The 13,548-nt window shown below is 50.1% G+C and overlaps 6 protein-coding genes across 6 annotated transcripts; 3 read left to right on the top strand and 3 right to left on the bottom strand.

The window, feature by feature from the left end:
• Window positions 1-87: 87 nt before the first annotated feature.
• On the top strand, window positions 88-1,044 carry PSV08DRAFT_244771 (uncharacterized protein; the record flags this gene model as incomplete). The annotated part of the gene is made up of 2 exons (XM_014219077.1): window positions 88-513; window positions 574-1,044. The coding sequence occupies 2 exons, from the start codon at window positions 88-90 to the stop codon at window positions 1,042-1,044; spliced, it is 897 nt and encodes a 298-aa protein (XP_014074552.1).
• A 1,775-nt stretch (window positions 1,045-2,819) lies between these two features.
• PSV08DRAFT_407944 (transmembrane amino acid transporter protein-domain-containing protein) lies at window positions 2,820-4,805 on the top strand. The gene is made up of 4 exons (XM_014219079.2): window positions 2,820-3,334; window positions 3,389-3,604; window positions 3,654-3,840; window positions 3,893-4,805. The coding sequence occupies exons 1-4, from the start codon at window positions 2,853-2,855 to the stop codon at window positions 4,652-4,654; spliced, it is 1,647 nt and encodes a 548-aa protein (XP_014074554.1). The 5' UTR covers window positions 2,820-2,852; the 3' UTR covers window positions 4,655-4,805.
• Window positions 4,806-5,385: 580 nt separating this feature from the next.
• PSV08DRAFT_359922 (uncharacterized protein) lies at window positions 5,386-6,234 on the top strand. The gene is made up of 2 exons (XM_014219080.2): window positions 5,386-5,867; window positions 5,942-6,234. The coding sequence occupies exons 1-2, from the start codon at window positions 5,509-5,511 to the stop codon at window positions 6,024-6,026; spliced, it is 444 nt and encodes a 147-aa protein (XP_014074555.1). The 5' UTR covers window positions 5,386-5,508; the 3' UTR covers window positions 6,027-6,234.
• Window positions 6,235-6,412: 178 nt separating this feature from the next.
• On the bottom strand, window positions 6,413-7,017 carry PSV08DRAFT_275198 (uncharacterized protein). Its single transcript, XM_014219081.2, has one exon. It carries the CDS (start codon window positions 6,983-6,985, stop codon window positions 6,710-6,712), a length of 276 nt encoding a protein of 91 aa, XP_014074556.1. The 5' UTR covers window positions 6,986-7,017; the 3' UTR covers window positions 6,413-6,709.
• A 334-nt stretch (window positions 7,018-7,351) lies between these two features.
• PSV08DRAFT_386120 (uncharacterized protein) lies at window positions 7,352-9,424 on the bottom strand (the record flags this gene model as incomplete). Its single annotated transcript, XM_014219082.2, has 2 exons — window positions 7,352-8,747; window positions 9,285-9,424. Coding segments are annotated over 2 exons (1,536 nt in total), but the record flags the coding sequence as incomplete, so codon positions are not given.
• Window positions 9,425-10,617: 1,193 nt separating this feature from the next.
• Window positions 10,618-13,189, bottom strand: PSV08DRAFT_197014 (heterokaryon incompatibility protein-domain-containing protein). Its single transcript, XM_066092006.1, has 2 exons — window positions 12,722-13,189; window positions 10,618-12,592 (listed from the first exon to the last, which is right to left on the bottom strand). Exons 1-2 carry the CDS (start codon window positions 13,095-13,097, stop codon window positions 10,983-10,985), a joined length of 1,986 nt encoding a protein of 661 aa, XP_065949585.1. The 5' UTR covers window positions 13,098-13,189; the 3' UTR covers window positions 10,618-10,982.
• Between the last annotated feature and the right edge of the window lie 359 nt (window positions 13,190-13,548).

The raw sequence follows: 13,548 nt of genomic DNA, 5'->3' as shown, positions 1-13,548 counted from the left end.
ACTTCTTCACAGAAGTGAACCATTACAACCGGACCGGCCAAGCGTAGACTTTAGGGGTTACCCTTAACGACGAGTCAAGTTCAGAAAATGGCCGACACAAAGAAGTCCAAATTCAGTCTGCCACCATTAGTCGCCAAAGTCAAGTCTCTACTCCGTCGGAAACAAGATGACTCGCCCATGTTTAATCATCCATTCAATACGAACTCATGTCCACATCACCGGATAGCACGAAAAATCTATGGAGCCTCTCTCCTCGCTCTCTTCATCACCGCAATACTCGTCATGACGCTCAAGGCAATCACATACAGCTTTGTGGAAGACAACCGCATGACCGGCTTCATATTCGATCCAGATACAACCAGCAGCACAAACACAAACATCATCATGGCCGCCTTACCTAGGATGCTCCATACCTTACCAACCAAACTCTCCATCATCATCGCAGCCATCAGCCTCTCTCTCGCCACAGGCCACCTAGCCCTCGTAATCGTTGACTGGAAGAGCGGAAAAAGGGTAGGCCACCAACACTCCCCCTAAAACCCTCATCAAAAAAACAGCTAACATTCTCATAAGACTCAATCCAACGCCTTCCGCCGCAATACAATGTTCATCCACATCATCAACGCCATCCTCGTCCTCTTCGCCCTTATTGCAATCTACACCACCCACACAAACTCCGCTCGCTACCGTCCCACCTACATTTCCGAACTCATCTCCAACTCCACTTCCAACACCCCAACCATCGCCAGCTCCTCCGACCCTGTCTTCCGCTACGACCTCGGCAGCTTCGACCTCGAAACCTGGACTTGCGCACTCAAAGGTGTCGAAGGCGCCGGCATGGTTCGCGACGATTATGCGAAGCAGTGTTCCATTGAGACGGCGGGACGCGCGCTCATGGTGCCATTTCTTATTGCGGCGTGGGCTGTTGCGGGGGTGAGTGTGTGGGGGTTTGTAGGGGGTGGACGGAGGGGGCCGGATGGGGAGCGAATTAGTACGGATGAGGTGGGGGTGGAGATGGGGAAGATGAATGCGACTGATGAGTAGGAGACTACGGCTTGGGGTTGGGAGTTTTGCATTGCAGGAGTTTCTTTCTTTCTTTGGGGATTTAGCAAGGCGCTGGGCGCTGTGACATGGGCAATGAGGAATGGTCAAGGGTTGATCACGTACATCTGAGTTGAGATAGAGTAATAGGTAATAATTTTCTACTTTTTTACTTTTATGCTGCATAATGGGCTTGGGGTAGTGTAGAAGATGTGCTACACTCAATTCCACTATTTTTGCTCTGGGAAATTCCGAGCTACATGATCTCTACCCTGACAAAGTCAAAACGAAATGATGTTTCCTCATCTTCTGGTGTACTCCCTTCTACATGTTGATGGAACTGAATCCCATGACTGCCAGAATCAGAACGGGCATCTAAGCAGCGCGACGACGTCCTGGGCGTGCCTCATCCATCAGCTGCTCGTCAGTCCACTCAGGTTCTTCGGTGAGAACTTCCATCTCATCCCAGTGTTCATCCACTTCTTCTGGATCAGGCTTGATCATATTCATCACATCTTCTTCCTCTTCCTCTTCCTCTTCGGTTTCGAGCTTTTTAGAAATGGGTGTAGGTGTATGAATAGTTGGATGGATTGTTGGGGTTGGAGTATGCTTTACCTGAGTGGGAGAATCCTTGTCCTGGGTTGGAGAGTGCTTAACCTGTGCGAGAGTATGCTTAACCTGGCTGAGAGCGTGCTTAATCTGGGTAGAAGCGTGCACAAACTGGGTGTAAGATTCCTTCACCTGGGCATCTGCGGGACCAGTGGGGGTAGGGGTTTGGGCAGTTTTGTAAGTTTTGTGCTGCTTGAAGAGCTTGATTTTGGGTAGGTAAGACATCTTCTTGTGTAAGTGGTTCAAAGTTGGATCTGGGGTTAGTAGTTTGGTTTTGGGGTCGGATGTGCAGATTATGTGGGTAAGAATTGGAAGCATATAAGAAGGGGGCTCTTGCGAGCATTGTGGAGTATCTGTATACGTTGTAAATGGTCACAATGTTGACCAGTACTGTACGATAGGAGGTTCCAGTGCCACAGTGCTCCTTACTCTTAGATTCATGAATTCTAGGAAACAAGAAACCTCTCAGCGCACCATGTGCTGTTTTGCAAGAGTTTTCTTTTCAAATCAGTGGTAGAACATGCGCAATAGACCAGTCTTACACCTTCGACGGGTTGGATGACAGATGGACAGAGATTTGAGTGGTACCTATCCTTTCAGTTGACAGCATCAGGCTTTTGCATGTTTCCCGAAAGACCCTGAAGTACATTTTATTCATCTCCCCATGATACGCCTCAGGCGTTCCAATGTGGGTGGTTTCTACTTGGGGCTTTGATGAAAGAGATGGGTGAAATGATCTTTGTTGACCTCGACCCCGGATTCCCGCAGTATGAGATTTGGAGAGCTATGTAAATGTCTCGGAAACCTCAAGTCTCCCATGTGGACCACCTAAACTTCCCATTACACTCAGAAATGCAACTTGGGCGACGCCATTCTCTCGACCATGATTGGGGGCTTGAATCTAGGTTTTCTCGAACATGAAACAGACGATATCCAGCTAGAGTCTATTGGAGTGAAGGCCGCATAGCACATTAATTCGAGACTGGATGCGCACATTGATGCATGTGCTATCCTGTAACGGTTGTGGACGAAAAACCGATGCAGCTCGTCCGGGCGGGCGTTCGGAGAAGGGATGCATCATTCCCAATCCGTACTAGCGTTGTTACAGGGATCTCGTGTTCTTGAGACCGATGTAATAAGTCGGGGATGACGGTTCCACGCTGGCCAAAGGTACGAATCTCCCGAGTTTTGACAATGCCACAATGAGCGAAAGCCAAAAGCTCCTGCATGAGCATCCTTCAGACAGCGACTCTGAATTGGAGCCCGAAATCAAACCAAGTCCGCGACATTTATCACCATCGCCCTCGTCGTCGCGAGCTACATCCACCTCCCCAGCGCCCCCAGGGTCACATCCAAATGGCGGCATCCAGCGGCAATCGTCCTTTGCACAGCATCGCCCAGATGGCACTCCGAGAACTCCGAACCGAGTCCGTTTCGAAGAGCCGAGAAGGAGCATGAACGGACATGCAAACGGCAGCGCCGACTGGGTAGAGTTGGACGGAGATGATTACATGAATGACGGAGAGGGGCAGGAGAGGACACAGCGGCTACCTCTGCTCACTGGCATCGAAGCGCCGAGTGTCACGGTGGCTGAGCAGAACTTCAACCCAGAAGACCACCTGGAGAGCGCACGGCCACGCAGCGGAATGCGAAGCGCATTTATGAACATGGCCAACAGTATAATGTGAGGCATACACTGAGAGCAATGGATGAAAGAACACTGGCTAATCTGAAGTAGAGGGGCTGGCATCATTGGCCAACCGTACGCTATCCGCAATGCCGGCCTATTGACAGGGACCGCTCTGCTCATCGGCCTCACAATCATCGTAGACTGGACGATTCGACTCATTGTCATAAACTCGAAGCTCAGCGGGACGGATTCCTTCCAGGCGACGGTACAACACTGCTTTGGGAAATCCGGGCTCGTGGCTATATCCCTCGCGCAATGGCTCTTGTACGTCAGCTCTGTAACATATGGAAACACATTTATTGACAACGCACAGCGCCTTTGGAGGCATGGTGGCCTTCTGTGTTATTATCGGTGACACGATACCGAAGGTTTTGGATTCAATGTTCCCTTCGCTAGAAGACATGTCCTTCCTATGGTTACTCACCAATAGAAGAGCTGTCATGATCCTACTCATTCTCGGCATTTCGTTTCCCCTGTCGCTTTACCGTGACATTTCAAAGGTAACTTCATTCCCGAGCAAACAAAAGAGTGCACAAACTAATCCACTTATAGCTTGCCAAAGCCAGTGGCTTCGCCTTGATCAGTATGACCGTCATCATTGTAACAGTTGTTACACAATCCTTTCGCGTTCCCTCTGAGGCCAGGGGCCAACTACGCGGCTCCCTCATTATCCGCTCGGGCATATTCGAATCTATAGGCGTTATAGCTTTTGCTTTTGTCTGCCACCACAACAGCCTCCTCATATACGGCTCCCTGCGCAAGCCCACCATCGATCGTTTCTCCCGAGTCACACACTACAGCACTGGCATATCCTTGGTCGCATGTCTTGTCATGGCACTGTCGGGTTACCTGACCTTTGGCGACAAGACGCTCGGCAATGTGCTCAACAACTTTCCCAACGATAATCTTATGGTCAACATTGCACGTTTATTCTTCGGCCTCAACATGCTTACCACACTTCCACTCGAAGCCTTCGTCTGCCGAGAAGTAATGAACAATTACTGGTTCCCTGATGAACACTACAACCCCAACCGTCATATTATCTTTACTAGTGCGCTTGTCATTTCTGCTCTCACGCTCTCCCTTCTCACTTGCGACATTGGCGTTGTTTTTGAGTTGTTTGGCGCAACATCTGCTTGCGCGCTCGCATTCATTCTCCCACCCCTCTGCTACATCAAACTGTCGCAAAAAAGCACAATGACATATGTAGCCAGCGCCGTAGTGGCATTCGGATGCACTGTCATGGTCATTAGCATCCTCAAGACTACGAGCAAACTCGTGGTTGGTCACAGTGACCATGCGCAATGTGGGTAATCTGGTCTTCTGTCGTAATAATGGAGCGGTTGCATTGGGCGGCGTCTTGAGTACAAAAATGGTATACATGGGCGCGCGAGCGCATGAATCTGGCAGCTTACCACTGTTCATTATAGAAGAATAACAATATTATCCAAGTATCATGTTTCCATCTTGCATTGCCAGTCTTGCGCTGTGCATGTCTGACCCACAGGATTTGCATCGGGCCGTTTTCGAGGCCTTCGCCTGTGTAACAAACAAGCTTGCCTCTTCAATAACGGCTATATCGGCACCAACATGCCTCCAAAGCCTTGTTCATGAAGTTCAATCAAGCTCTTTAGCCCACTCTCAAGCCTGGGGTGTCAAGGGTCTTTCGCCGTCGTATCCGGCACATGTCCCTGTTTCTGACCCACTTTTGCACTCAACACCAACGCTAATAATTCGTCCAATTACCATCCTGATATCGCATCAAACCATCTCACCCCTTTTCTGTTGTGTTACAATGAGCGCGGCGCACAGCGCGATGACGATAGTGGCGGTCGCTGCATGTGTGATGTAAGCGGGCCTTTTTGGCTGATCACAACTTCTTTGGGGCGGGCTGTGACGTCGATGCCACCAGTCTGAACCCTGCTTTTCTGCGCAACGGAATGGTAGATTGGGGTCATACACGGGAAGCAACGACGACATGACAGAATGGAAAGCACCAATTGCATATAAGAAGTCAATTGGGAATATCTAGACTCGCTTTCTCTGCCCTCCCTTTTCTCGTACCTCACAACCTTAGACAACAAAGGCATCTATCCCCTATCCAGCCTACTCCAAGTCACTATACAAGAAGTCTAGCAATACCTTCAAAGGAAATAACATTACCAAAAATGCCACTCTTCGGATCCCGCCGCGAGCCCTCGCCTCCCCCCGCCCCAGCCCCAACTCAGAAATCAGGCCTCTTCTCTCGTCGTCGCTCCTCGTCTCCTCACGCGGCTACCACAACCACGCACCACCACCGCCACAGCAGCTCTGCCTCGCGCTCCGGCACATCAACAAACAACACAATCTCCTCTGGCTTCTTCAGCCGGTCATCTAATGGAGACCCCAGCATCACCAACGCAAAGCAGAGTCTAGCGAACGCTGAGGCGGCAGAGCGAGAGGCCGATAGGGCATTGGCGGTTGCGAGGAGTGCGGTTAGGGAGGCGCGCGACCATGTTGCTAGGTTGGAGAGGGAGGCTGCTGAGGAGTAAGTTTTCTTCTTCTTTTCTTTTGCGTTATCACTTGATGTTTGAGAGAGTAGAGGACTGACGGGTTACAAAGGGCGCGGCTAGCTAAGATCAAAAAGGCCGAGGCGAAGACGCTCGGTAAGATGGGCAAGAAGTTGGGCAGACATGACCATATTTAATTGTTTGTAACTTGGGGTTGAGAAGGATGGTATTGGCTAGATGTTGGAGTGGCGCTGTCTAGCTCTTATGATGTCTGTGAAAGCGAGGAGTTTGGTGTGGTTTTGTTGGCATTGATTTCGCTAGCGCTTGTGTAATACCCCTTGTGTTATTCCTAGCTCCTATTGATGTTACAGGTTTCACAATATTGGTATCCTGTTCACTATTTGTGTTTTGAGTAAGCTGGTGAACAAGACGAGCCTATCCTCGAATAGCAATTATTACGGATACATTGGTCTACAGTTTTGGATGAACATAGAGATTTGACCGGCCCAATTCCTTAGATTTATGATCTAAGCATAATGAATCACCAAAATATCACTTGTACACATGTCACAGATACTCAAAATTCTTAATACTTTTTCATCGCATTTCAAATTATCTTTAGCATATCAAAAAAACCAGCATCCCCACTCAACGGGTATTCAACTCATCCGCACCCCCCATTCCAACAAGAGAAAAGAAAAGTTAGAAGAGAAAAGAAAAGAGAGAAAGGAAAAGATATCGTAGACAAAAGACCCGCACAAAACAGAGAACGAGAAAGAGAGTGTCCAAAGAAGCCCCCCCCCCTTGATTACGATTAAACACCTAAACAAAAAAGGTTCCTGGCATAGTACCCAAATTCCAGGTCCTGTTTTATTTTGTTTTAATACGAGGCCGCACTGCTAGCAGAGGGCCTAACAACCGTCCGCAATGTACACGGCGACTCGGCGCCCGCATCGCCATATGAACCTCCCTTGGCTCCATACACACCTGCACCACCGTATGATCCATCGTACGAACCCCCATACGATCCTCCCGCACCGGAACACGGTACCGCGGATCGCGTAGGTGCAGCAGGGGTCTCGGTAGTCGAGTATACGGGTCCATTTGTGAATTCACCAGGCAGTCCCGGGAGGACGTGAGTGAAGGCTGGGGCCATGATGGGGTCGAAGGAGAGGGAGGCGGGGATGTAGACGGATTCGTAGGGGCGGGGTTTGTTGTCATTGATTGGAGTTGGCGATGGAGTTGGTTTGGGGGTTGGTGATGGGGTGGAGTCCGGGTTGAAGAGGGAGAAAGAGACTGTGGGGACTGGTGGGGCGTTGTGATAAGCTGGTGTTGACGCGGGGGGTGCGGCTGAGGGAGTGTTGGAAGCGGGCGGTGGTGAAGGTGAAGATGGCTTAGATGGCTCAGCAGGCGTGGATGGTTCCGAAGGCTGGTATGGCTCGGCGGGCTCAGGCGACGAGACAGGCTTCGATGGCGACGAGGGCTTGAGTGGCACATCTGAATCAGATGGTGTAGAAGCTTTGCTTTGGCAAGATGAAATGCATGCGAAGCTGATAGCATTGGTCGTCTTTCGATCGGCAACAGGACCGTTGAGGGACCAGCTCATATCAACATAAGGCCAGCAGATACGGCCATCAGCCATGGTGACCATGTCTCCAGCAACATACACATCCATAGACTTGATCGGCTCGCCAACCTTCTTGCCATCCTTGACGAGCTGGAAGTAAGTGCCCGAGAATTCACCCTGGCAGCCCATAGCTGGGAAGTTGCAAGTTGGCTCCGCAATCTCTTCCCATGTGACGAGTGCGTTTGAACCATCAAAAGCGGCTACATGGGCATTCTGGCAATCAGAAGATCCAGTTGTGATCCAGTTAACTTGCGAGTCGCCATCGGGTCCGGGCTGGTTAGTGGCTTGCTTGCCGACCAGGGTCTTCTTGTCGGAAAAGGTAGCGATAGCGACGTTACGGTTCTTGGTGCGGTACGAGGAAGTCGTGTATCCTTCGCCCAGTTGCTTGTTCTCTGTCAAATCCTTGGAACCGCGCGATACCCAGGTGAATATGTACGAGTCCTTGTTGATGAAGCGCGTAAGACTGCTGTAGGAACCAGAGACGCCTCCCATGGGCTCGTTCGAAGCACCGTTCCTAGCGTATTCGTTCGAGACCTTCACACCAGTCTTGTCCATTCCAGTACCACCTGTGTTAAGCCAGATTCCGCCCTGGTCGTCAGCGCAAACACTGGCAAAAGGTGCGGAGGCAGAAGCCGCAAGTGCAATGCCAGTGTTGAATGAGCACCCCCAGTTTTTAGTGGCGCCCTCGATTTTCTGAATGGTGCCGTTATCGTTGATGTATTGTATAGAATCACCAAAGTGGCCCTGTGCAGGGCCATCGTAACTGGTGACAACAAAATAGGCTCCATACATGCCAGTGTCCTCGGAATAAGCAAGATCACCATTCAGATAGGGTGAACACACTGCGCCTGCCTCACCGACATTGTCCGGACCACCAAGGAATGTCTTAAAAGCTCGCTTTCCGCGTGTCCAACGGTAGATTACAGCTACTGGATCTCCTTTAGGAGGTGCTTTTTGCGTTCCGGCATCCATGGGCTCGTTGGTAAGAAGGGCGAATCCATCATTATGAGCGACGAGACCGCCGGCCTCCTTTGCGCAACTCACCGTCACAGCATCTCCGACGGCCTTGAAGGTAACAGGATCAACCTTCTGTACATGGACTCCCTTTCCTGATGCCCCAAGGTATGCGAGATATGCCGACTTTCCATCCGGTGAGACCGCAAAAGGCGTGCGGTGGTGGTGTGGTAGTCCAGTGCGGTAGTCATCCTTGATTGGCGAGAAAGGAGTCGAAAGCTCTAGGCTTCCAACATAAGTCTTCAAGTTGCTTTTCGAAAGCTCGGCAAAGGCCGTACTCGAAAGCAGAGAAAGAAGGAAAACCGAGTGTAGCATTTTGCTAGAATAGATTGTATTTTCAAACGAGTGACAAAACGAACGAACGACCAGCGAACACAGGTCAAAAAAAGACAAAAGGTGAACGATGTTAGAAACCGAATAAACCTGCCAGAACTCTTTCGTGCGGGCGGTAAAGCACCACCGCTCGTTGAAGGCTATTCTTCTATATAAACACTCGGCCTGTGAAACAAGGCGTCTACACTGGGGTCTCAGGCCAACCGCCCAGCAAAACAGCGCCAAAAGCAAATCATCTCGGGGACTAGCATGATCCAATGAGCTGTGGAGCCAATGGACCCGTTTTTCGTCCTATTTGCGTGGATGGAGCGTCTAAGGCGCGGACCGTGGCACAACAAGCGTAGATGCGGGCGTTTCGAAGTGTTTCGCCCAAAGGCACGCTAGTCGAGGATCGGCGAGCTTGTACCTGAATAGGAGGATAGCACGTGCAACATCATCTAGAACAACGAAGACAACACACCAAGGAAAACTTACTGTTTACTCGTCTTTTGAGATGATCGATAACACCATGCAATACTGAAACATCGCCTGCAGACTTCCTAACTTTTGCTCAACTCCTGTTTGCTCATCGCAGAAACCTGACGACTCCTGTGCTTGTGAATTCACCTTTTCGACGCGCATCTTGCCCTCCGCCCTGCATATGTCAGGTGAAAGCATCATTGCTTCATAGAACTCTATAGAGATCAAAAAGCATTTGCATAGTTAATGCCTAACTCTATTGACAAATGGCATCATCCGACTAACCGTTGTCGTTGAGCTTGCTATTCGTCTGCGAGTCAGCCCAAAGACGGGAGGGTGCCAGGACCCAGGGCCCGTAATTACTATGCCTCTTGGCGTACGATTCAAGAATTGGCAGATGAACCAAGTGTCAAGGGGATCGATAGATTTACAAATGGCATATTTTAGGTGGGCTGATGGGGTCGAGAACAATAATCGGGAGAAAGGAGAGAGGGGCGGGGGAGAACACAGCTTGCAGATACGAGCTAATGTATGAAATGCCGATTGCAAGAGAGTTTGCTTACTTACTAGAGAATACAAGTTTCTTTGAGCGACAAAAAAGTCATTTTAGTTAGTACAGTCAGCCACAACCCCATCATGATAAGACGTTGGACCCAACCTTGCTTGACGGGCTGCGCGGCCAGGCATCAGCCTTGTTTTGGCGTGCGCATCGTCGTTCGAGGCAATGGATCGCGGCTTATCCTTGCGAGGCAGTGCTCAATGTGCGGACACTTGCAAGGCGAAGTTGACGTTGACACTGGTGACTGCCAGGGCAAAAGAGGAAAGGCTGCCCGTCTGACCAAGGGCTATCCAGATCAAAACCAATACGCGGAGGGCTTTCAGTCCCATTGTATGTGGACATCCCACAGAGTTTGCTGTTGAGCCGCGTCAGCATGCAAATTTCAACGTCATTTTCAGGAATATCAAGGACGGAGGGGCTTAGGTAGACCACAAGGCTGGTTCGTAGGCAGCCACTACCATGGTATTGAATCTTAGTACTCATACCGTATTCGCTTTATGCAAACGTGGAGGGGATTCCGTAGCGGGTACTTCAAACGATATACCCTTCTCACTAAACTTACCCACGCGTTTGAAAGCTTAGCGAATAACCTCATTGACGTGCGGTTAAATCCGACGCATCCGAAAACTGACTTGATCTGCTTGGTCAATGGTTTCTAATGTTCAGTACACCGGGTGTGTCTCGAATTGACGAATACGATGGCACTGACGTTTTGAACTGGATCACGTCGGCGACTCATGGTAGGTAATCTCATGTTCGCCCTCATCTGTTTCAACGTCACGATGCGCAATTCAGATAACACATGTGCCGCTTGTCCTATTTCGATATTTGGTCGAAGCTTGTATGTAGGGTTTACTAGACGGCAAGATAGCAACCATGCTTCTAATATATGCGCGTCATACGATATAAAGAAGCGCCCACCTCCCATCGCCGACATCGAGATTTGCAGATCCATCTACATTGTACACACCCCACGATTCCCTCGATCCCGCCAAATTATACCTGCCAGCAAACGCACTTGATTCCAAATCTTCATTGATACGATGATCATTCTGCTGTAGTCAAAAACTCAAGTCCGGAACGCTAAAACACATGATGTCAGAGAGAACTGTTGATCAAAACACCGAAAATAGAAACTCGACCCCCTGGCACTGATCGACTTTACACGAGCACCAAATCCATCTCTTCACGCCGCTCAATTGCTTCTGTGCCTACTGCAAAAGTGCCGAGTCGCTCCCACGCTGGAGAATGCTGAGCCGACATCCCCAGCACAAGACCCGCAACAACGTTGTCGTACCGAGCAACGCCCAAGCACATGACTGTCGCCTCAAACCGACGTATTGTATCAGCAGACAGTGCTCGACGAACTGTCCGTCGCTTTTCTCCGTTACTATCTTCAAACTTCGCTTCAGAGAGTAAGCAGTCATGTGTCATGGGAATGGTACTTGTACCCTTGATCACAAGATTGTACTCCCACACCCCACAATTCTTTTCCGCAGACAACATGCAAGATATGGTGGGGCCTCGCAGAGTGAGGGAGCCGCTAGAGATGGCACCCAGCGGGTTGAGCCCAGTAGGAGTAACCTTGCAATCGACAATAGTGACCATGGATTTGAATGTTTCGCGTTCCTCTTCATCCAGCAACGTATAAGTCACCGGCACATCCAAGCTCGCCCAAGAGAAAGACGGTGCGCGCCAAACATCTTCCGCAAAGTTATCTGGACAAGCAGTATTTGACCGAGTAGCATGCCATAGCATATCGGAAGCCAGGTTGTGTTTCCATAGTCCGGCGATATATTCAGAGTGTGTTGCTTTTCTAATTTTGCTCGCGATACCCGAGATTGCAGGGAACTTGTCTGCTGCAACGGTGAGATGACGTGCAGTGTAGTGCTCGACGACGCGTTGCCATGCATGCCATACGGCGTCTATTTTCTTGCTAGCCACTGCCTTGGGGATCAACGAGGGCGTGGTGGGGTAGGCCCTGCGTTCTGGAATGCATTCGCATCGATACGAAGTTTTGCACTCGAACAGCAATTCTGTTGCCGTATAGTGTAGTATCCTTGTGCTGAGAACGTGCTCCTGGAGCGCCCAAGCACGTGATGTGAGTGGACCGACTGGCTTTGCAGGACCTCCGCCAGGGGCATGGCTTGGATGATGGTCCAAAATTTTTCGCGCTCTCAGTGCATATTGTTTTCCAGCGGTGTTGCTGTATGGTATTTTTACGGGCTTCCGCCTTTCGACCAAGCATCTTACACTGCTGTTGGCGGATTGCGTTGCAGCAATAGTGATGTAGCTGTTTTGATAAATGCTCCCCATCTTTGCTGACTCGGTCTCCCAGTCTCGAACTGAATCTTGTATGATACAAAGGCTGTCAATCCACAAGTAGCGCAAGCCAAGCTGACGGGTGATGATAATGGCGTCTTGGAATAGCGGCGGGAAGGTATCAAAGGAGATGTTGACCGCCATTTTAGGCCATGTTTCTTTCGTTGAAACGAGCGGCTGGGAAGACCCCCAGCAATGCGACAGAGCAGCATACTGAAAGTTCTTGCATTCTGTGTCGATGAGCCTGATTGGCGAAGAACTCCTGCCGACGTCGAGGAGACGCTTAGGAGGCGACAATGCCGAAGGACAAGGGAACTTGCATGCTGTGTGTTTTGGATTTCCGATGCAACCTGTCACGCAACGTCGAATGAAGTTGAACGTGTCATCAGATCCCGAGTTGACCGGTATGTGATGGGCAAAGCCTAGAGTAGGCCACGGAAGACGTGTCGCTGCAGGTTGTTAGACAGTATCAAGTCGCGTATGCACACAGCCGAATACTTGCTAATGCAGAGTGCTCAACAAGAAATCAAGCGTGCCATGCAAAAGCGCGACATCCGCCATGGAAAAGTGTAGCCTACCTGGTGCAGCATAAATCTCTGCAATCTCATCCTTCCAACGCTCTCCACCGAGCGTAATCTTAATCGTAGCCTTCTCTTTGATATCAACATGTACTTTAGCCCTCGCACCTCTCCACCCCGTGAAGAAAGCATCTAGCACAAGGGCCACAACATAGCAAAATCTACACCCACTTTCCCTGACCTTTGCAAGGCTCAACGCATCAAGCACAAGGCTCAAACTTGCGCGAGGCTCTTTCACAGCCTCAGTTTCATACACGGAATTGGCGTGGCCTCTCGGGTCGAGATGGTTGCACATGCGACACTTTTTCCGTTGCGATTGGCCCGCGGACGCGGCTGGACGCACCACCGGGCGCCTGAGACATTTTGGCAAAGGCATAACCGATTAGACGAGAAGCACAGTTTGGATCGTCTTGAATAATGTCGGATGCATTGTAGGCGAGTCGTCAGGCAATAAGTGGAGGCGCAGAGGAAATGGTAACCATGTGACGCTTTCAGCTTGACCGCTGGAGTCAAGTGCGCTAGTGCGTATACAGGCTAGCGGAGATGGGATGGTGAAATGTGGCTGTGGGGGCCAAAACACCACTAGTTATGGTCTCATTTGTCGAGATCGACTAAACTGTCGAGGAGATAGGGATGTCAAGTCAATGTTACCACGGTTAAAAAAACAGAAATACAGTATCGCACCTTTTCTACCAATTCTCTTGAACAATGAAAAATTATCACCTTCAATCATGTCCCATAACTATCACCAAACCACAAATCGCTACCCCAGATATCCTTCACAATCCACGCACCAATCAGCCTCACCCTACGACATCCCCTCAACC

The sequence above is a fragment of the Bipolaris maydis genome (genome assembly GCF_028858645.1).
Source record: "Bipolaris maydis strain C4 unplaced genomic scaffold PSV08scaffold_3, whole genome shotgun sequence".
Classification (NCBI taxonomy): Eukaryota; Fungi; Ascomycota; class Dothideomycetes; order Pleosporales; family Pleosporaceae; genus Bipolaris; species Bipolaris maydis.
Note: the sequence above shows the minus strand (reverse complement) of the source record. Positions and strands in the feature narration are given on the sequence as shown.

Coding starts and splice junctions, on each gene's coding strand:
- PSV08DRAFT_407944 (XM_014219079.2), top strand. CDS start 2,853: ATGAGCGAAAGCCAAAAGCTCCTGCATGAGCATCCTTCAGACAGCGAC. Junction 3,605..3,653: donor TCCCTCGCGCAATGGCTCTT/GTACGTCAGCTC, acceptor GACAACGCACAG/CGCCTTTGGAGGCATGGTGG. Junction 3,841..3,892: donor TTTACCGTGACATTTCAAAG/GTAACTTCATTC, acceptor ATCCACTTATAG/CTTGCCAAAGCCAGTGGCTT.
- PSV08DRAFT_359922 (XM_014219080.2), top strand. CDS start 5,509: ATGCCACTCTTCGGATCCCGCCGCGAGCCCTCGCCTCCCCCCGCCCCA. Junction 5,868..5,941: donor GAGAGGGAGGCTGCTGAGGA/GTAAGTTTTCTT, acceptor CGGGTTACAAAG/GGCGCGGCTAGCTAAGATCA.
- PSV08DRAFT_275198 (XM_014219081.2), bottom strand. CDS start 6,985: ATGGCCCCAGCCTTCACTCACGTCCTCCCGGGACTGCCTGGTGAATTC.
- PSV08DRAFT_197014 (XM_066092006.1), bottom strand. CDS start 13,097: ATGCCTTTGCCAAAATGTCTCAGGCGCCCGGTGGTGCGTCCAGCCGCG. Junction 12,593..12,721: donor AGAGATTTATGCTGCACCAG/GTAGGCTACACT, acceptor AACAACCTGCAG/CGACACGTCTTCCGTGGCCT.